This window comes from Urocampus carinirostris, chromosome 11 (assembly GCF_059441175.1).
Source record: "Urocampus carinirostris isolate Australia breed hairy pipefish chromosome 11, RoL_Ucar_1.0, whole genome shotgun sequence".
Classification (NCBI taxonomy): Eukaryota; Metazoa; Chordata; class Actinopteri; order Syngnathiformes; family Syngnathidae; genus Urocampus; species Urocampus carinirostris.
Genome location: NC_142359.1, coordinates 34,158,304 through 34,180,442, shown reverse-complemented (window position 1 = coordinate 34,180,442; position 22,139 = coordinate 34,158,304). Strand labels below are relative to the sequence as shown.

The following is a 22,139-nucleotide window of genomic DNA, read 5'->3' as shown; positions in this document are numbered from 1 at the left end:
TTCAGGTTGATGACACAGTGGTGGCCCAGAACATGCACGAAACCTTGCTGGAAGCCATGAAGGCGCTCAGTGAGGAGTTTCGCCAGAGGAGTAAATCCCAGTCCAACTCTGGCCCAGGAGGAGGCGCCACCGCCTCCAACCCGATCAGTGTTCCCACGCGCCGACACCACTCCAACCCTCCGCCCAGCCAGGTGGGCTTCGCCCGTCGCCCCCGGACGGAGCCTCCAGGAGGAGCTGGGGTCACAGGGTCCAGCGCCTCTCCCACCCCTCGGCACGGCTTCCCGAGGTCTCGCGCGGCTAGTGATGGAAGCAGAGTCGAGGAGAGCCAAACGGGAGTCACTGGCTGCAGCCCTATTGCAAACAGCTCTCGCTCTGCCACGCCCATCCTCCGGTCCAAGTCTGCTCGCTCGGCACCCAACTCTGCTCCTAAAACACCTGTCGGTCTGATGCGCTCTGTTTCCACGCCAGCACCTTCCCCGGCCCCAAGCTTGTCATCCAGCTCCGGCCATGGATCGGAATTTGGCGGAGGTGCGTCTTGTGCGGGCCCTGGGGCAGGCACGGGGTCTTACGGCCGTGTCCCGACACGTTGCGCCTCTGTCTCTGGCTCGGCCAGCGACTACGGCTCCTCAGACGAATATGGCTCAAGTCCTGGGGAGCATACCCTACTTGTCTCCCCCAGCCTCCCGGGAAGTTTGCATTGTAGTGTGGGCAGCCGATCCCTGGGCGAAGAGGGTGCCAATTACATTCTGATGGGCCAACGTAGCGGCAGCAGCACATCTTCCGGGTCTTTGCCAGCGCCTGGAGCCCAGTCCAGGAGAATGCTGCGCCGCTCCTCCAGCCGGGAATGTGAAGCCGAGCGTCGGCTGCTGAGCAAGCGTGCGTCCCTGCCTCCGATGGCCTTGGAGAGGCTAGTGCCATGCCAGCGGCGAGCCGAAGAACCAGAAGACGAGCAGGCAGCAGATTATGCGATCATGTCCAGGAGCACTAGCCGGGAATCTTTTTTGTCCTCATCTTCTGCTTCGCAGAGGGAATTCCTGCTGGCTGTAGGATCAGGAGTGGCGGGAGGTGGTTCTTATATTGACGTGGCCGGAGACCTTAAAGAGGAACCAGTCCCAGGTTCAGGCACCAATGTCCACTTAGGCGCAGATAACGGCTACATGGCCATGTCTCCTGGAGTCACAAAGCCTCAATCGACCCCGACCCAGTCAGCCGCTGTCTCCGTTCCAGACTCTGTGCCAAGGCCTATGGATGATTATATGGCCATGACCCCCAACAGCAGCGTGTCCCCTCCACAGCAGATCCTAGCTCGGCCCGCATCTGATGGCTATATGGTCATGTCCCCCAATAGCAGCTGCTCACCTGATCAACGCGGAGGCCTATCGTCAGGGGCCTGGTTAGGCAGTGGCAGTGCTGACAGCAAGGCTGGCAGTGACTACATGAACATGTCGCCCATCAGCGCCCGCTCTGTCAGTGGCAGCCCCCCTCCTTCACAACGCAGCCACTCAGAAACCAGCTCTCAACAGCAAGTCCCCAAAATGGTGTACTCTTACTATTCTCTCCCTCGTTCTTACAAACACAATCCCTCTTCTCGGCACTTTGAGGATGGTGCGGGTCGTGGCACAAGGCCCAACGGAAGCGCTGGTATTGGAGGCACAAGAGCGCTCAGCGGGCGTCGGGAGCCAATGACTTCGACAGTGGGACACCATTTGTCGCTTTCCTCGTCCTCATATTCGTCCAGTTCGGCCAGCAGCGAAAGTCTTGGAGAAAGTGAGGAGAGGGCAGGTGGCGGGTCCAAAGACAGGCCTGATACTCAGCGGGGCCGAAGCTCCGGCGGGCTTCCCAAACCTGGTGCTCGTTCTCGAAACAGACCGGTGAGTTTGTTTGTTGACGTGTCCAAAGCCAACACGCTTCCCAGGGTCCGTGAGAACCCCTTGCACCCTGAACCCAAGAGCCCCGGCGAGTACGTCAGTATTGAATTCAAGGCAGATAGCATTAACTCGCCAGGGGGCTCTGGAGTTGCTGTCCGGGGCCTCGGATACGGTTCCACCAACCCAGCACGTCCGAAGGAGCGGCAACCTCAACACAGGCCCGCATCTTGCCTTGGGGGCTTCATCCCCCTCTGTCGTAGCCCGTCCACTCCCGCCAGCCCCCCTATTGCTTCTGAGTATGTCAACATGGACCTGGGTCCTACCCCTTCGCCCTCGACCCATGCGTCGTTAGTTTTCCCTCCGTTTCACACACCCCCTACGCCTCCGAGCCTGCTGGCACTAGCTCACAATGTATCCGACGCAGCTAAATTGAGTAGCCCAGATGAAGTTGATTCAGCCGTTGCTGAACCACCACGGAGGGTAAACTCGGAAATTCCCGCCAGGTCAGGATCCCCAACCTCATGCGAGGACTACACAGTAATGGCGTTCGGCCTGAACAATGGCCCTGCTTCTGCGTCGTCCTCCAGTGTCACTCCTAAAGTTCCTCCACCCAGAGGGAACGAACCTTGCATTGCTGCACGGGGTCTGGACTTTCCTTTGGCCAAGTCGGCCCTAAACCCCGATCACGGAGCAAAAGTAATCCGCGCCGACCCCCAGGGACGGAGACGACATTGCTCCGAAAGCTTCCTTGCTTCATCCTCCCTCTCCAGTCAAAGTACAAGCTGCTCACTATTCCCGGAACAGGCCGGGACTCGTCGTCAGGGCTTTGAAAGCACGCCGCGACGTCATTGTGCCGTCCCAGAGGTGGCTGCTCAGCCTGGCTTGCCTGGACAGCAGCAGCAGCTCCAAGCTGGCCCAGCTCCTAACACCGAGCAGGGCCTCAACTACATAGACTTGGATCTGGTCAACAAGGAAGGCTCCCAATCAGATTCGGAGGTAGCCATTGGGAGCCAGGCGTCGGCCCGCCTCTTTTCAGCATTAGCCATAACTTCTGGGCTTGGAGGAGGGACTGCGGCTGCAGCGGGGGTTGTTGTTGGTGGTAACGGCAGCAACACTGGTGTAAATACATATGCCAGCATCGACTTCTGCAAGTCTGAGGAGCTCCGGACACATCAGAATGCAAGCAAGGACGGAACAGGTAATTTTTTTGTTGTCTTCAATGTTTTGTCCTAGCATACGTAAGGGAAGTCAATAATTTGTGTCTGTGCCGTTGTCCCTGAAAAGGAACCATCCTCTCCGGGCTGAGTCGGCAAAATCACCATTCAAATAGTAGAATCACATCTGCATTCAAAAGATGTCTACTGAACACAATGAGTTGCCCATTGTAGATTTGTAATCTTACTAGTAAAGTGGCATTGGAAAAGGTATATCAGGTGTATGCATCTCCCTGGTAAAAGTGGCCTGGAGCCTGGTGCCAGCCGCCTTAAGCAGGTGGAGGGATATTGGAATTGCTGCCACTCGGCAGTCTAACTCCAGCCTAGCTCAGCGGGGCGTTTTGTGCTACTCCTACTTTGAAGTGCATCCTAGCTCACACTCTCTTCGTACGCATTAGGTACCGCCACGGCAGGGAAATGAGGTGACACCTTCACTGTGAAGGCAAGATGATGCCAGCTTTTGGCCTCAGCAACATTTCCCCCGCCTTGCTCGTCAGTGCTCGTTTTGTAGCGTCGGTTGTGGCTCAGGATGGGGTGGGGGCCCAGGGCAGCTGTGGCTATGTATGCTGCCCAATAGTTTTAAATAAATATCATTATCATTGTTTAGTTTGAATTTCCAGGACCTCTCTTGAGTTTTTTGTTTTTTTTTTGCTCTTTACGTGGTTTCGGCCTTGTGCTGTTATGACAACTTTATGGAATGACGACAAACCCTGATATCGCTGTTCCCTAACTAGGTCCATCATAGGCGGTTTTTTTTCTTCTTTTCAATCACCCATCTGGTCTGACAGACCAGATGACGTCAATGAACAAGGAACAATCTTCAAGTGTATATGTTTGGAATTTAAGGATAATCTTGGTCGTCTTATGTTTGAAATGTTTGGACTGCTTCTACGACAAGAATCTTATCTGGAAAGAAAGCTGTCTAAAAATGTACACCAGGCAAATAAGTAAAAAATGATCATGCCTTTGTTGTGTGCGTAAATCTTCTGACGATAGCATTTAGCCTCTTCCTCACAGCTGGTCAAGGACAGCTTAACACTGCTTGTTGATGATCAATCGAATTAATTTGGGTTCTGCTTGAAAACTGCGTATCCAGTTAGTTCCTAGCAGCTGATTGCAACTCCGGGAAACAAATTGCTTGAATATTTTTACCAGTAACAGAGGGGCTGCAACTAACAACCATTTTAATAGTCGACTAGTCAACGATCTAGTCAACTAATCGGATGATTATTCATTTTTTCTTAAACTTAGTTTAATTAGGTGGAATCTGTTAATAAAACACCAGAACACTGGGTACAATGAAAAATACCACTTTTATTGAACACACTGCGGATTTGTACAAAAAAATAAATAAAAATAACTTATTAGGTGCAGTGCTTGGTCAGGAAAGACATAAATCCATGAATAAACCTCTGTCCATTTTTGGGCGACTGGCAAATAAATAATGAATTAAAATCAGATTAAAATCTTTTTATCCCTGTAAACCATAAAACAGGCGCAATAGAAGCAGTAGAATAATGAACAAGACAAATATGTGCATTTTGTAAAGTACATTCAGTGGTCAACTGCAAAGTCTGAAACAAATGTGCTTACAGTTTGAAATTGAACATTTTTTACAACTGTCATTTTGACATTTTTAACGATTTAAACCTGACTTGTTCTTTGGGCTGCATGAATTTAATTTCAAATACGTGTGTCAGGCAGTCTTGCATTACTTGAAAAGTTTTGGTACGTGAACTTGATGTTGATGCCGTGATGTATGTATGATACCGCTCGAGAGAGAGACAATACTGCACATGAGCGACTCTCAGTTGAGATTACTATCATGTAAGATGCCTCCAATGTTGAAAAAATGTGTCTGGTGACACTAGTCAACAATAGAATTCCTCGTCTTCCTTTCTTATCGTATTTAGTCTACAACATCGACTAACAGTTGCAGACCTAGTTGACTGTGGGCTTGATGCCCATCCAGAATTTTTTAAACAAGTAGCGCGTGAACACCACCATAGCTGCCACGTTGGCCTTCTTTTTTAGAAAGTCAAGCACGAGAGTAGAGGCCCACGTATTATCAAGCGGGTCGATTATCGACACCAATATTTTGGAGTTTGACGGATATCCATACCAGCATTTTTATGTATTCTACGGGCCGATTAAATATAGTTCAAACTTGTTTATTCAGGCTCAGGTGCAGCAGAGCCTCGCTCTCACTCTCATGTTGCTTTCTCTCCTCGGCCGCTACCCACCTCACAACTTCTGATTGGATAAGCGACCGGGGGCAGAGTCACTGAAGCAGGAAAAAGAATGTTTGAGCGGCAGCTCTGCTAACTCGTCCTGACATGCCTGTTAAGACTGCTAATAGTATAGAAATTAAGAGATGGTATAAAAAGTTTAGTCAACTTGTTTAAGGAGAGCAAGTTTGTGCGGAGACTAATATATTAGCCCTTAATGTAACATTAGTTCGTCAGTGAGTTTGTCTGTGTGAGTTTGTGATTGAGAGAGAGCAAAAAAGGCAGGCTAAGGTGGAAGGCTGAGTGATTAGCTGTTACCATAACATTAGTTCGTCAATCTGACTCAAAAACAGGAGTACCCACACTTTTCAATTCGCCAGCTCTGTTGAAAACTAAATGCGCATTTTGTTTTAAGTTAATTCAAGTCATGTTGGTTGAATTGACTTTTTTTCTTTTCTTTTTTAACACGGAACTTTTTCAAGTTTTGTGTACCTTTACTCAAGTTGCTGCTAAGCCGAATTTAATTTCCTGCACTGTTAGTTGTGAAAGATTAGCCATGTTAGTTGTGTTGAAATTCAAATGTATTCACCGTAAAAGGTTTCAGAGAGCTATTCAAGTTTTTTAAATTTACAACAAATATTCTTTGTTTCTTTTTGCATTATTACAAATTTCTTACCACAATTTTGAATCGTTTTTACCAAATCAATATTGGATCCAAATATGTTATCAGCCCCCTGAGACCTAATGCTAATAATTGGTATTGGCCTTTAAAAACTCATATGGGTCAATGCTTACACAAGAGGGATTTTGATCATAGATCATTTAAAATATTGGGCATAGTAAGCTTCTCAGGGATGTGATTTTTCCGCTAATTCGCGGAATTCCGCTTTTTTTATCTCCAAAAATAAAATTTTAAAATTTCCGGTGTTTTAATTGGTAAAAAAAAACGATTTCGTCTCGACAGCATGCCATTTGAGTGTTTCCGTAACTGAAATGAAACGTACTTGCGATTGGTTGAAGTCTCGTGTTGACCAATAAACGCGCTTGTTATAGGAGTGTGCCATTGTTCATTTCTCACACGTTTTTGCCGGGTGTTTAAAGAAAGATGTCCGTGATCGAACGCAAAGATGCTCCGCGAGCTAAAGAAATTGATAAGATTGTAAAAAACAAGTTTCGATGGGACTGGTTGGAGAAGGAATTATCTACGAATGTTGGAAAGAAGACTGTGACGAATTTGTTCAATGACTTTATTCGGAAGATCGATCGTGCCGGGAAAGCACTTTGCATTTGGTGTCATGATACCATCGACTATGGTGGGAGAGGTTTCAAAGCTCTTGAAAGTCACGCAAAGAGCAAAAAACACGTGAAAGAACTCCAGTCAAGAACGACAAATTATTCCATCGCTGGAAGTTTCGGTGCCCAAACGAAAACTCCAAAACTTTACGGCCTCCATCCCTTATTGACATCACAATCGGAAGCGGTAATAAAGAGACGTGATCCACCCCAACAACCTGTACCAGTTGCTGATAGAGTCGTGAATTTTGAGGTAGGTGGTAAACTTTTCAAATTTATTTGACAGTTTTCCCATTTTTTTCGAAAATATTATAACGTAATAAAAATGGCCATAAATATTTAACAATTACAATAATAGATTTTCATGTGTACATTACACCAACACTTTACTGTAGGGCCTATACTTATTGTACCTGGTTTCCCCCCCCCCCCCCCCCCAGCTAGCAATCACACCCCCCCCCCCCCCCGCTAATTTTCAGATAATTTCACTTTGGTCAAATCACATCCCTGGCTTCTGGCCGCAGGTCGAAAGTGTAAGGGGTTCACAAGCACCCGTTGGACTTGTGGCCCACGAAGGAAAGAATATTGCATAACTGTGGGCTGGCTCGGTTACCGAGACATTCGGAGCCGCGTGTATTTTACGATGGCAGGTGGGTCCCCCTGGATGTGGAATCCAGGTCATGGCGACAGCGCCTTATGTAAAGCGCAAACACGTGATCAACCGTGTTCACCCTCCCCGCCACCAGGCTTTCGATGGGATGGGCGCGTAGTGGTTTAAAGCTGCTCGATAGAGGAGTCTTGGAACAGACGTGGGTAAATTACGGCCCGTGGGCCATATGCTGCCTGTCAAGCTTTCGAATCCGGCTCTCCAACTATACTAGTCAAAATATCAGGCCAATAGTAAATAAGGTGCTACTAATAAAAAACATGTAGGGTTTTTTGGGGCAACTTTTTCCAAAATGCCTCTTAGCATGTCTATAACAAACATACTGCATAATGACAAGTCAAGTCATGTTTATTTGTATAGCCCCTAATCACAAAGAGTCTCAAAGGTCTGCACAGATCACAAAAATTCAAGAGAAGGAAAAAGCAACAAAAAAAGAATAAAATGCCAGAAAAAAAGAAAATGCCTGGAATTAACAAAATTAAAGAAAAAAGGAAGATGATAGAAAAGATGAAAACAGATGAAATATGAAGAAAAATATGGAAAAAATGTAAAGATTTTGGAGAGGGGGACAAACACAGAGAAACATACGAAAAATATATATCAAATTTACAGAGATCTCATTTTGCTTCTATCATAAAATACAATAAATACGATAGAAACACTACAATAATACTATAACAAGAAATTCTACAAAAATACACTAATATTAAGAAAATGCCAAAGAAATATGACAAAAATGCCAAAGAAATATGACAAAAATACTAGAAAATGATGGAAATACTTCAAAAATTGTACAAAAATACTACTTTGGACATAGTTCAATAATACTACTACAGAAATATCCCAGAAATATTCCAAAAATACTACTATTGCAATACTGTAAAACAAAACCCCTATTAGAGAGATACTACAAAAATTTGTCTACAGAAGTATTTCAAAGGAAATACTTAAAAAATACAACTGCAGTAATACTACAAAATGCTATTAACAAAATATTTAAAAAATACCCCATAAATGCTACGAAGATACTGTAAAAGTTGTCCAAAAATAAAATAATAGCAATAGTACGAAAATACTGCAGTTATACCATAGAAATACAACAACAATTCTGGAAATACTACAGAATTACTAAAGAAAAAAAACTTCAACAATACTACTAAATATGAAACGAAATGCTTGAGCCGGGACCCAATAAATATTTTTTCTTTAATTGTGATAGTTTCAAAACCAATTTGATGAGATTAATCAATTTCAAAAGGAATATACATGTAGATATCCACATGTACATTTTCAGGTATTCATAAATGAAAGAAAATCGGATCTGTCTCCAGGAATGGCCAAGATTTTCAACAAAATGCAGCCCCCACTCCCAAATTCTGCCTAACCCTGTCTTTGAAGCTAATTTAGCATGGCCGAGTCTACCCTGATGACTTTTTACAATCGGCAAAGCAGATCATACTCCAGAACGGTAGGCTAATGTTTGCTTCCGGCTTTGCTTGGGTGTGAAAAGGGCAAGCCTGTCTCTGTTTGGGTTATAGGAGGCTGTGAAGGCTGAACGGGTGCTTTAAGCACGTTCAAGAGTGTCTCATCGCCCCCAAAATAATGAGGTGGTCAGGGTCTTTTATTTTTTATGTGTTTACCACAAGGGAAAACGTCATCGGTCATGTCATCGTGTACATTTAAGCTAAGGGTGTCACACTCATTTTTACCAAAAACGGCATCAGCAAGCTAAGTGGCTGCTTGGGGGGCCCTTAAGAGCGGTTAAATTATATACGTAGCTTCCAGTTGCTTTACCTTTTCACAGCGTTCATTTCCAATTAGCTTTTTGTCGTCGGCATGTTTTGTCTGGCAGTGCCTCTTGATATTATATTATTTGGAAATAGCCACAGTCTCTTGGCAATTTGGACAGACAGTTTTTTTCCAATTGTCCTGGAAGCGGCAGCCCTCTCAGTTAACTTTACTTTTTTTATTTACAGTTGCCATGTTGGAAATGGGATCGGCTAATATTTTCACAGAAAGCCCTAAGGGAAAGTGGCCAAAGGGGTACTGCGATCATCTGGTGAAATGTTGAATTATTGTTTTAGGTGTTTTTTTCGTACAAATTTATTTTATACTGTGGTCAACATTACTGGCGGGCAACATATTATTAATTTTGAGGCAGAAGCCATGGGCCAGTAAAAATTTGATCACATGCCGTAACTGGCACCCAGCCTGGACTTTGGACATGCCTATTTTAGACGTTCGAAAAGGTTAAGCTCTCACAGGACACATAAAATAATGTAGCGGGCCATGAGTTTTACATATATGAATTAAGCCAGGGGTCTTCAACGTGGTACCCGCTGGCAGCTGAGGTGCCTACAGACCTGTTCTGAAAATAGCTCGTCAGTGCTGGGTCATTGTGATTTTTTTATTTTTGTAAAATTCACTAAAAAAGTCTATTTAATCCTATATCCAATAATTAACCTGGTAACAACATAGTAATTATACGATATGTTATTTTAGAAATACATATCAACCTGGGTGCCCTTTGTGCTAATTATTAACAAAAAGTAGCTCTTGGCTTGAAAAAGGTTGGAGACCCCTAAATTAAACCATGCTGGAGGATTGTATCTGCGTACAAAAACATACATGGATAAATAGCTTGAATAACGTACCCCTTCTGTTACATCAATTGGACCAAGCCTCTATAAAAACAGTAGGCACAACCAGCCTGAACATGCTTGTGGTCGTCTCCACAGACCTCTTGTTTTTATACATGTAATGAAAAAGAGCAACTTAAGTGGAAAACGTTTCTATGAAAAAGTTGCGACCTCTTTTTTTTGGGGGGGGGGGGGGGGGGGGGGTGTTGGGGGGGGATGTAGTTGCACATTCCTCTTTTGTATTGTTGGAATTGTGGCGCTTGGCTTCAACTTTGATCCCTTGTCAATCAGGCCCAGCCCTCCTTAAGAATGGATGCCATTTGTCATTTGCACCAATCTGTGATGTCAGCATGTGACCGTCATAGGCAAACACGTGTCTTCGGGCATTTTCCATTGCAACAACATTGGAAAGGAGGAGTGTAGTAACACACTTACCCAGGAAACAAAACAATAGTGCTGACTCAGACAAAAAGGCCTCATGGTTACAAGAGTTAAATTCAATCTTGAATTATTATTCACGCCAGAGCAGGGGTCAGGAACCTTTTTGACCCAAGGAGCCATAAAAGCAAAACTATTTTGTTTTGTTGTCTTTTTTTAAGAGAGAGAACCACACCATATATATATATATATATATATATATATATATATATATATAAAGGACAAAATTCAACGCATATTATTTCCCTGTGTGACATTTGATGATTTGATCAAATCTATGAAATAATAAAAATGACAGAGCATGTGTCCCATAACAATATAAATATACCACTTATAATTTGTTTCCCTCCTGCAGTTACTTATTGTTGAGGTAATTTTTGCCCTAAATAATGGTTTCAAAACAAGGTGAAAGCAAAGTTGTTTAGTAAAAATGTTACAAAATATTGCAAATGAGGGTACTAATGTATTTACCATCAGTGCAGACGGCGCTTGGCAAGGAAAATCGATGTGTCCGCTTTGTGTATAGTCTAACCTTCACCTAACTAAATTGCTCTCCGGGTTTTTTTTAGTGCTTTTGGGTGTTTACAGTGTGTTCTGTGCCTTTTTATCATAAAGTATCCAAACAATGAACGTAGATTGTTTAATGAACTTCCATATAAAAGGATTATTGAGTGATTTACAGCCAAAACGGGGGTCTGTTGGTCTGACACCTTGACTGAAAACTTTTGTCAAAACTGTGCTCTATATATATACTAAACCGAGACCTAAGGCTAATCAGTGTCACTCAGCTTCACACATGCCACGATCGGTTCTGCATGTATCAACACGGTAAATAATAGTGCATGTTCTATTTCACCTCTGAGCCAGATATACGCATGAAAAGAGCCATACATGGCCTCGCAAGCCATAGGTTCCCGACAGCTGCGCTAGAGCTTTGTAATTATGTTTATGCAAAGAAGATAAACAATGATTTCCGAAAAAAAGCAAAGCAACCCTTTTTTTACCTGTTCGCTCATGATAGCCACTTTTTTGCAGCGTATGGCTAGCTTTTTGGAAGCTTTAAAGGTGCTGTACGGAATTGTGAACTTTTTTTATCACCTGACACATGTTTTGGCTTGTGTTAGCTTTGCAGCCTCTGTTTCAGTGCAAGAACGTGCATTTCTTTTGAGGTTTGGGTTGGCGTTTGGACTTTACTTGAAACAGGCCTTTTCTTTCACCATTATGATGCTACATTAACAAACCACTGACCATAGTCACTCTCCATCCACCCCTTTCCTCCTACCTAATCTGTTCTGCGGGCCGAACAGCTTTGCTCAAAGTCTGCACTAGTTTTGTATTGTTGATACGTACTTAATAGAGAAAATATATGACTTGCAAGTTTAAGGACACCTCAAACGACCCCACTTAAAAGCGACCTCTCGTTAATTATTGCATTTTGTAAAAAATGCTAAATAGACAATATTTGTAGTTAGAATGTTTTTTAATTCTTTGCATTTGTATGATTTTTCCTATTTACTGTTAGTTTGACCCGCCACCCTAGTAAGGATAAGCCGTTCAAAAAACTGATTCTAGTTTGTTAATTGAGAGCGCATTTTCCTAGTGCCAGATTTGATTTGCCTTCTGTGGCTCCAAATCAGTGATTCTCAAATAACGGGGCAGGCAAATTTTACTTCGGAGAACTTTTTCTTTTTCTTTTTTTACTTTCCCAGAACAAAGTGAACCTCTACTCCACTATGGCGCGGTGGCGTTCTCAGTGGCAATGTTTATATTTAGCCTCCACGCAGTGCATTAAGCACAGAGTTTATGCATTGGGTATGGAGTATAGGACAGGGAGTGTAACAGAGCCTCAAGTGACCCCATGAAAATGATATTTAACACAGATGCGGAGCTCGGTGAAGAGAGATGGGATAAAGAATCAAACAAAAGTCTCCTGGAAAACTAAGACGAGAAAGTTTTTCGACGTGTACGAAACACCTCACGAGCAAAGACAGGTGTGTTTGCTATGTTAAAAATGTTGGAAGCAGACAGCACAAAGCCAAATAAATTAAGCTGTCGATTAATGACATCATAACCCAATCCAGCTGATAAGACGCTTGAGTGGGTTTTTTTTCAGCGAAAATGTGCCGAAATGCGTAGATTTGGCATGGACTGAGGTACGCGTTACCACCAGAATCGAGCAATTGATGTTTTGCCCCACCAATGTGCTCACCTAAAGGAAAAAAAATCGATATTGTGGGGACTCGTGAACATTTCTTCTCCCGAGGCAGAAAATAATTGAGAAACACAGCTCCAAACGATGTTGCAAAATGGCTTAATGAATGCATTGAAATGTTGTGACTCATGCAGCATCAGTTGAGTTGAGACAAAGGCTGAAAATTGCACTACCATTTGGCCTTTTACGGAGTGAGGACTTGCAGCTCGTTGTTTTACTCTTGCTAATCTTTCTGTGCAATCGTTTTTACATTTCGTTAGCAGTCGCAACAAGTAGACGAGTGTGCAATTTGAGATTTGTGTTTGCAAACCCAGTGCTAGCTGCGGCCCGAGCGCCATCTCGGCCACACAGCGCAGACTGTGCGCACCGGCACCGCAAAAGCTTTGTGTGCAGCAGCAGCTGAGGTGACTGAGTGCATTGAAGGGAGAGAAAGGGGGTGAGGGCTGTGGAGGCGGGACTCTTCTCCCTATTTCCACACTCACGCCTTTTTTTCCCAGGCCTCCACCAATCTTGGCCAAAACGACCACCGGCGATCGGGGGGCGTCTGAAAAGATTCTCGCTCCGTTCCCGCTCAGCGCCAAGCTGATTAGCGTGGCTCTCGTACAAGGAGCACGTGTGTGGCGTTTACGAGCGTTTGTGCGAGGTGTGCTAGCGAGAGGGCGGGCTGAAAAGAAATAGTTTGGGCACGCCGCCACAAGATGATTGCTTCCTGAGCCAGCGACAAAGTGCAAGTGGCGTCCTCAATGGATGAAAGGAATTGTTCCGACAATACTTGGCCAATTCTTCCATATGAAAAGTCGTTTGGGATTTCGCAAAATGCACTTTATTCTCATCATTGGGTATTTTCCACTACTTTTGTCATTGACAATGTGAGATTACATCCTTGGCTCTAAACTGCTACAAAACTGCAACAGGGTTTTTCCAAGGTCATAGAAACTTGAAAAACTCTTAAGTGTCATTACCGCCGATGAAGGCACAAAAAGCTCTTACATTTTGTCTGCAATATTTAAATTTAACTCTCGAACATCTTACGTTTTCCCTGTCTTATCTGTGTAAGTTTACTTATTGTACAGTTATTAGCTCTAACAAAAGTATGGAACTTCGTTTCGTAAATTTATTATAGTTTTTTCTGACTTTATTGATTCCTGATCGATAAATGCAATTTGATGGTCGGAAAATCCAGATTTCCCCGTTTTCGAAAACGCAGCACTATGTTGGAGCTTTGAGTTACAGTCGGTCTCTAACTCGCTGTTGATGTCAGAGTAACTTTGCTATGGCAAAGTTAAAGTCTTACCAATCGATGGAAATGTTCAGTAAAGGAATTGCTGCAACCTAAGTGGAAATGTTTAAATCTAAGCTTAAAACACACTTCTATTCTATAGCATATGAATAACCTATATTTTATGTTTACAATATCTGAGTATTATTTGCCCTCATGTCGGTTTTAGATCAGGGGATGGTGTCAAAATAGTCTGTGGTTTGCAATAATCTGTGGTCTGTGCAGCCCTTAGAGACTCTTTGTGATTAAGGGCTATACAAATAAACATGATTTGACTTGACTTTAATTGCCATTAACCAGCAATTTAAAAGGGTAATCTTCCGAATATCACATGTATTGAAAACTGTCATGTGCTCTACAATAAAGCTTGTTACGCTGAAATACATTTTCCAATTGTTGTAGTGTGTTGTTTTAGGGAAATTTTGCATCACACGACCATGGATACAAAACCTTTGAGCGGGATGCCCACAGATAATATACACACACAAGATAGAAGTTGGCGCTATAGCGTGGCTGCCATATTGGTTGGGTCAATGTCCGTGTTAAGGCAATGTCAACGTCAGCACGTGCTGTTATGGGAAAATTAATTAAAAAATATGAAACTGGGAAAAGGCTTTTTGATATTAAAAAAACAACGATTTATTTTTTAAAAAAAGCAACAATTATACAAGTTAAAAACAACTGCTTTAAAAAAAATTATATTTTATTTAAAACTCATTGGAAAAAAAAACTTTTTTTTTTTTTTTTTTTGCAAATCCGGGTAAAAAATTAATCATATATGGGCTACACACATCACCATATATAATCACTCGCCAGTCTGGGCTAAAAAAAATAAAAAACACAGTTAAAAGAAATGTTTCATGTAGTTTTGATAGCTACTTAAGTGATCATATAGTGTATGGTCACTTGCTACGTGGTAAGTCAAAACCGTAAAACAGTTCTAGCAACCCTGAGAGAAGACCGTTTTACAAGATTTCTTTGTAAATCAAGGGAATGACAACGAGGCGCAGCCTTATTTATAAAAAAAACATTGAAATAATTGAAGGCACCGTTAGGGACTCGAGCTACTCAAGCTATCAACAAGATTAAATGATGAAATTATTAGAAGCTAATGAAAGGTTATTCCAGCTTTCCTGGACTCTATGGTACGGAGTTGAGTGCATCCATTGGCAGCACAATTCTTTTTTTTTTTTTTTTTTTTTTTTTTTTTTTAATTGCCTTCCAAAATGACGTATGTTTTTCTCTGTTGGATTTTCTCAAATATCCCCCAAAATTGCGCCTTCGACTCCAGGTGCTACTTATATATGTCATTTCCTTACTAAATTATACGACGTATACTCCGGTGCGACTTACATTCCGGAAAATATGGTAAATGTCCCTCCTCTCTAGTCTGTTTTTTTAATGCCAACAAAAAGCATTATATAATCTAAAGTACAACTGCTTATGCAGATCGGGGTTTTTTTCACATCAGCATGAATTTCAGTTGGGTCACACTCATTTGCTACAGTGATGACCTGATTGTTAAAACAAACAAGCGTCAGGTGCCTTCGCTCTTTCCTTTACATTTCATTTTACCCCTCTCAGTGTGTTTGCTTGCCATGTTTACCAGCACTCTTCATGTAGTTCCGGGTCACTGTGTTCTCCTGCCAAGTGTTTTTTTTTGTTTGTCCTGATAGACAAGGAGCACAGCATATACACCAAGATATTTATTTATCACTATCTCAGTATTGTGGTTTGAAACTGGTGGTTGTCAAAGAAAAACACTTCGAAACGTTTGTGTGCAAATATTTTCATAATGACAGTTTCGATTACGGGAAAGTAGTTGGGGGAAAAAATGTTAAACACAATAATCTTTCACACAAAATGTATGATTTAGATTGTTTCACATTTTTAAAGTAAACTCAGCAAATACATGTAACATCCGACTAATAACATGCTCGAGTTACGTGCACATATATTTATGACCACGGCAAAGAGAGGTTCATTTTTTAAATTCACTGTCTGGCACTGCAGTGTGTAGAAGCCTGGCAAGGCGTTTGACAATTTATGCAGCCAGGCGGCACAGCAATCTAGATGCAGATGGATTTGCAACTAGTTGGTTGAAACCAATCCTGGTCGTAAGGCGAATATTACATGTATAGAGAGCCATGGAAAGCATAAAAATGCAACATACTTACTGCTTTTCGGTCAATCTGTATTAATGATTGACAGATATGGGATTTTTAGGGCAGATACCAATACCGATTATCACTAGCAAGAGGAGGCTGATAACCGATATATCAAGCCGATATGCACTTGCTGTGAAAGCTTAAAAAATTACGTAAGACATTTTTAATAATGAAAAAAAGAAACAGAATATTTGTTATGAATACAAATATAACTTGAATAGCTCTCTGAAACCTTTTACTGTAGATAAATGAGATTTTATCAAAACTTACATGAGTAATCTTTCAAATGAAGCAAAAACTAGGAATTAAAATTGGGCTTACCAGCAACTCCTATAAGGGTACATAAAAACTTAGATAGCTGTTTTTTTTTTTTTTTTTTTTAAACAATTCATTAATAAAGATGTCTATACAACCAACATGACATAAATTAACTTATAAGCAAAAAGTGCATCCAAATGTCAACGGAGCTGGCGAATTGAAAAGTCTGAGACTCCTGTGTTAGAGCCAGATGAAGAAATAATGTTATGGTAACAGCAAATCAGTCAGCCTTTTACTTAGGACGGCTTTTTATGCTCTCTCTCAATCACAAACACACACTTGATTGACGAACTAATGTTATGATAAGAGCTAATATATCAGTTTCAACCTGAATGTGCTTCCCTAAAACAATTTAATTACACTTTGTATGCCATTTCTTGATCACACACACACACTTTTAACAGACTTTTTAAAATCTCAATATTATCAGCGGTCTTGACTCACTGCCATGTTGGGACTCAGGAGTTAGCAGAACTGCCACTGTTTATTCCGCTATAATGTTTTTCTTCCTGCCTTAGTGGCTCTGCCCCCAGCCGCTTATCAATCAGAAAGCGTGGGGAGGGTAGCGTGTGGGATAGAAGGCAGGTCAAGTCATGTTTATATGTATAACCCTTAATCACAAAGAGTCTCAAAGGACTGCTTAGACCACAGATTATTGCAAACCACAGACGATTATGACACCATCCCCTGATCTAAAACCTACATGAGGGCAAATAATACACAGATATTGTCAACATAAAATATAGGTTATTCATGTGCTACAGAATAGAAGTGTGTTTTAAGTTTAGATTTAAACATTTCTACTGAGGTTGCAGATGGAATCACGGGGAAGACAATTCCACAGCACCGGGGCAAAAATGGAGAACGCTCTTGAACCTGCGGATCTCTTTTTGGCTCTTGGGAGAGGGATAGATGGAAAGAGAGGCTCGGCTGTATCGGGCGGCAGTAGCTCAGGAGGTAGAGCGATCGTTTTAGGATTAAGGGATTCCAGTTCGAATCCCGGCTTGTTGAAGTATCCTTGGGTAAGACACTGAACCCCCAATAAGCAGGTTAGCGCCTTACATGGCTGCACAGATCACGGTCGCTATTGGGAAATGTGAAGCACAATGTAAAGCACTTTGGGAAGTCATTGACTTGAAAAGCGCTATATAAATGCAGATCATTTCATCTGACCCTAAAGAATCGGCTGGTCAAATACATTAAAATGCGGGTACTGATATCTGTCAAATTCACGAAGATCGGTGCCTATAATCGCTCGACCTCTAATCTATATTAACTGGTTATCAAAACTACAATTGCTCCTCGAATGACATTCAAAATAAAGCTTTTAATGACTCTTTCGGAACCTGTAAAAATGGCAGGATTTTATCGGATAAAAGCAGAAACTTACAAGGCTGTGCTCAAATCTTTGGGGGGTTTTTTTTGCCCTTCTTTCACATGCTAAAAAATATATGTGAAACTGCCAAGTGGTTGACAGTCAAACTTCACCAAGTGACTGAACCTTATCAACTTTTCTGTTCTGTGTCTGCAGAGTGCTGACGCCAGCTGCGTCGTCCTTGGAGGAACTACCTGGTAGCGCTCGAGTCTCAGACACTTCTCCGGAGAGAAGCTGCGTTATTTTTTTCCCCCACCTTCTTCTCTCTCTTTTTTTCTATTTGGTCGGTTGCGCTGAGCAACGGATGTCGTTCTCAGAAAACACGCGAGTGGGAGCCAAACCCAGGAGGACTTCAAGTTCTTCCACAAAAAAGCAACTCACATCTTAAGGATTAGAATGATGTGTACGGGACAAGTAAATCTTTGCAGATGTGGAAATTAAGCAAAAAAAAGTGCCTATGTCGGATTTTAGAATTTATGCTCCTCTGTGAGTGAACGTTTATGGCTTTTTTTAATTGCAGTGGCTAGCAACTCGTACAAACTATTCAGGGCTATTTATCAGCATCTATTTTTCTCTGAACAAATGGAGCCGTTTGCCAACAAGCAACAACAGAAGAAAAGCAACCGCTCACCCAACAGTTGACCAGGAGCCCAAAACTAGTTGCTTTGAAGCCAAATATTCCGTTTACCTCTCAAAGAACCCTTACTTACGCCTCCCATGCACAAAAAAAGATCTTTAAAAACCCCTTATACACAACAAAATTTTCCCAAATACTATTTTAAAAGCTCCTTGTAAATCCAAAAGCCAGGCATGTAATTTCTGCGTTTTCTAAAACTTTCCCAACTCAAGTGTGAAATTGTTTGATGTCTTTGAGTGGTTCTTGGTGAGCGTTTTTGATGTGTGTGTGTGTGTGTGTGTGTGTGTGTGTGTGTGACTTGTTTTTGCCCAGTGTAAGTGGTACTTTCAAGTATTTAAAAGAAAAAAAAGATTTGAGTGTTTCAAGTTTTTTTCAGAGATGCGTGAGTCAGAGTTTTGGGCCCAATCCCAATACTTCCACTTTGACCTACCCACTTGGTCTTGTTTATGTTTCTCCCCCCCGTCCACATCTTTGATGAGGGCAAGTGAACGATTCCCTTAAGACAAGGGTGTTCAACCTTTTCAGAAAGCAAACCAGATTTGGTAAGCGGAAAATGGGTGAGGGCTAACTATTCAGCTTGGCTCTCTTTAATATATCCACCCTCCGTAAGAGTTCCTGGCGATCAGCGTCGCAACCTCGTTGCTCGCCTTTGCAGCATTTTCATTTTCCCTACCCATGTTTGTTAAAGAGGATTGTGGCCCTTAGACTTCCATCTATGCTTTGTGGACGAATGGGATATAATTTGTTGTGAACATGCATGGAGCAAAATTGAGGGGAGTAATTGGTTTGAATTCTAGGTTGAGTGTTTGTTTTAATGGGGGTGTGCTTGTGTTATTTGCATGGTGGAGCGTGAAAGGGATTTGTTTTTTTTTTCTTTTTAAGTCCTAGTGTGTAGTATGTGACCACTTGATGGCACTGTTGTCTCATGCAAACAAAAAGCAGTGCCACAGAAAGACGCCAGGCAAACATGGGGCGGACTTAAGGTATGAATTCCTCTATGTAAGAGAAATACAAATGTCTCCACCTATATTTTTTTATAGAAATTAACATTTCTATAATATTCTAACTAGTATTAAAATCTGTTTTTTTTAACTGAAAAGTTTTTTGTGCCAACGGGAGGCAACAAATATTACACACTGTCCCTTTAAGTTTTACTTTTTGTGCAAAGGTGTGAATGTGACGGTGTTTAAAGGTGGGGTATTGTACATTTAAGGCTGCAATCATGACTTTACGCCGGGAGAAGGCGGCAGAGTAACTCATGATTTGCATGCGAGTACATGGAAACTTAGACGTGTTCGAAAAAACACCTTTTGCATCTTTCTGGGTGTGTATTCTGTCCCGAACAGGCCTGATAAACGTAAGATAAAAGCAGATAGGCTCTTCGAATTCAGTTGGGCATTTGTTAACACATATTTAATAGAGAAAATATTTAATTTTAAACTCTGAAGACACCTCAAACTATGCGTCCCACTCTTAAATGTGCAATTTGTTTTAAAACGTGTCTTAGGCTTTTGAATTGTTTGATCTTTTTAGGTAAACGAGTTGTTTTGGGGAGGTAGAGTATTTTTTTATCGTGTATGAGAGGTAAATGTTATATTTTGAACTGCACGGCAACTCAATGTTTTTCTTCTCAGGCGAATAAACGTGTATTATTAACTTGGGGCTCTGCAAAAGGGTTTTGAGAGAAGCTGCGCTAATGTTAACCTGTTATCTCTGTGAAAAGTGCCTATTTTTTTTTTCAGCTGACAATATGCATCACGGTTCGCCCTTGTTCTACGGCACCTGTTTGGATGTTATTACTGTAACTTGTACACAAAGGGATCTATCAGGGAGCTGATGAGGAGACACTTGTGCCAAAACTGGACCATACACTCTTGCATGCGTGGCTTTTGCCAGCAATATGGAAGGACTGGTTACTATCTGGATTCACAGTTCTTGTGACACTTTTGGGTTCCAGTTGTTGTTGTGACAACTTGATGTTGTAACCTCAATTACACAGTTGAGAAATGCATGAAGAAAGACACCACAGACATCGTCCTCATGGTCGCAAATCGCTTTTATATGCTTGTCTGCAATTTTTTTTTTAACTGAACTTGATTGGGAGCAGATTTGCATGTGCAGTTTGCGATGGTCCCTGTAGTAGCAGCTACCAAAGTAGTTCCATGAGGTCACAGCGGCTGGCAAACAAGATATTTTGCTGTCACCAAGCCATGGGTAAGCAGTGTCACCCAGATTACAACCAAAAAAAAATAATGGATTCTGGTAGCCTAGGAGTTGGGAATCGTTTTCACCCAAAGAGCCATAAAAGCAAGAATATATAGATTTATTTTGTTTGAGAGTGAGAGATCCACCCATTTATTTTAAGTCAAAATCAATAAAACCGCCATACATGCTCTCCAGGTAAAAGCAAATTCTTCAGCACAATTTCATTAATTTCATTTGATCAAATCTATTAATAATATTGCCAGAACCTGTGTTCCATATCAATATACATATACCACTTAAAATGTATCTCCGTCCCGAAGTTAATGAAGACGATTGAGGCTCGTTTTGACTGCCATTTTCGTCCTAAACAATGGTTTTAGAACAAGGTACAAGCAAAGTTATTTTGTACGAAGCAAATACTGCAAACGAGAAGGATATTGTATTTACCTACAGCACAGACAGCGCTGAGCGAGAGCAAAAGGAGTGCTGGTTGCAGAGATCCGCCCACCTCTGCCGCTCACCAAATCAAGTTATGTGTGGTTTGCTGGGTTTTTTGAGGTGTTTAGTTTGTTTTATGGGTTTTTATCAAGTATCTCAACAGCGAACATACATACCGTAGTTTAATGAGGTTCCGTTTAAAAAGATTTTGCGACCTGCTACCAAAACGGGGTATGTTGGTGTGGCACCTTGACTGTAAAGTAGTTGAGAATGTGCCCTATATATACTCTAATCTCAGTGTTTCTTTGGTTTTGCATGTACCAAAACCAGGGTCTTACACCCAACTTAGGAACCCCATAGAGAAATGAGCCTCAGTTCAATTTTGATCTCTGAACCAGATAAGAAAGGCCATTTTTGGCTTGCGAGACATATGTTCCCAACCCTATATAAGCCCCTCAAACTGTAAAAAGTATGTTGGTTAAAATGTATTTTCAATTAATTCTGTTAAGCTCATTGAAAAATAAAATGTGTAGTTGACAGTGATAGCAATACTAAGATGTGCAACACCAGAAGTACTTCAACAACTGCGATCTGAAGCCAAACCACCCTAACAAATACGACTGATATGATTTTGTTTTGGGAGAATGCATAACCCTCTTTTAACATGATTTCGAAGCGGCCGGCAACTACAGTATTTGCATTTGGTCCATCTGCCCTTGACAATCCTGCTCACTGAATGTTCACTTAATCCGTCTTTTACAAAAGTCTCGCAATTTTAAGTGGGAAGAAAGTGTAACTTCTGCTGTTGGTTTGTTGCTTGAGAAACACAAACAAAAACGAGACTAAAGGCTTCAAACAACATATTGTCTCATGGTTTTCTTTTGTGACTTCAGAAAATACTGATTAAATCAAGAAAACAAGTATACGAACAATGGCACATTAATGTAACATTCAAGCAGTGTTGGGCGGTTAGTGAAAAAAAGGTATTAGTTCCGGTGAATAGTTACTTCATTTAAAAGGTAATCGTGTAACCTCCAGATTACTGACACGCCGCAGTAGTGTGTTACTCTGAAAGTAAATAACTACCTACAAATTACCGCATATACTTACATTGAAACCACACCCCCTAAAACTGCTCAAGATAGCCACATAATTAAAGA

At 41.9% G+C, this 22,139-nt stretch overlaps 1 protein-coding gene across 2 annotated transcripts in view; it reads left to right on the top strand.

Annotated features, from left to right (window-relative positions):
• LOC148357151 (insulin receptor substrate 1-B) overlaps positions 1-21,840 on the top strand; it is a 33,793-nt gene extending 11,953 nt beyond the window's left edge. The window contains exons 3-4 of one of the 2 annotated variants that reach the window (XM_088347067.1): positions 6-3,066; positions 17,856-21,840. In XM_088347067.1, the coding sequence (XP_088203193.1) occupies positions 6-3,066; positions 17,856-17,863 (3,069 nt within the window). In that variant the 3' untranslated portion in view covers positions 17,864-21,840. Of the gene's footprint in view, positions 1-5; positions 3,067-3,152; positions 3,741-17,855 lie in introns of those variants that run through there. The other variant, XM_088347066.1, reaches the window with a different exon arrangement.
• Positions 21,841-22,139: the final 299 nt, after the last annotated feature.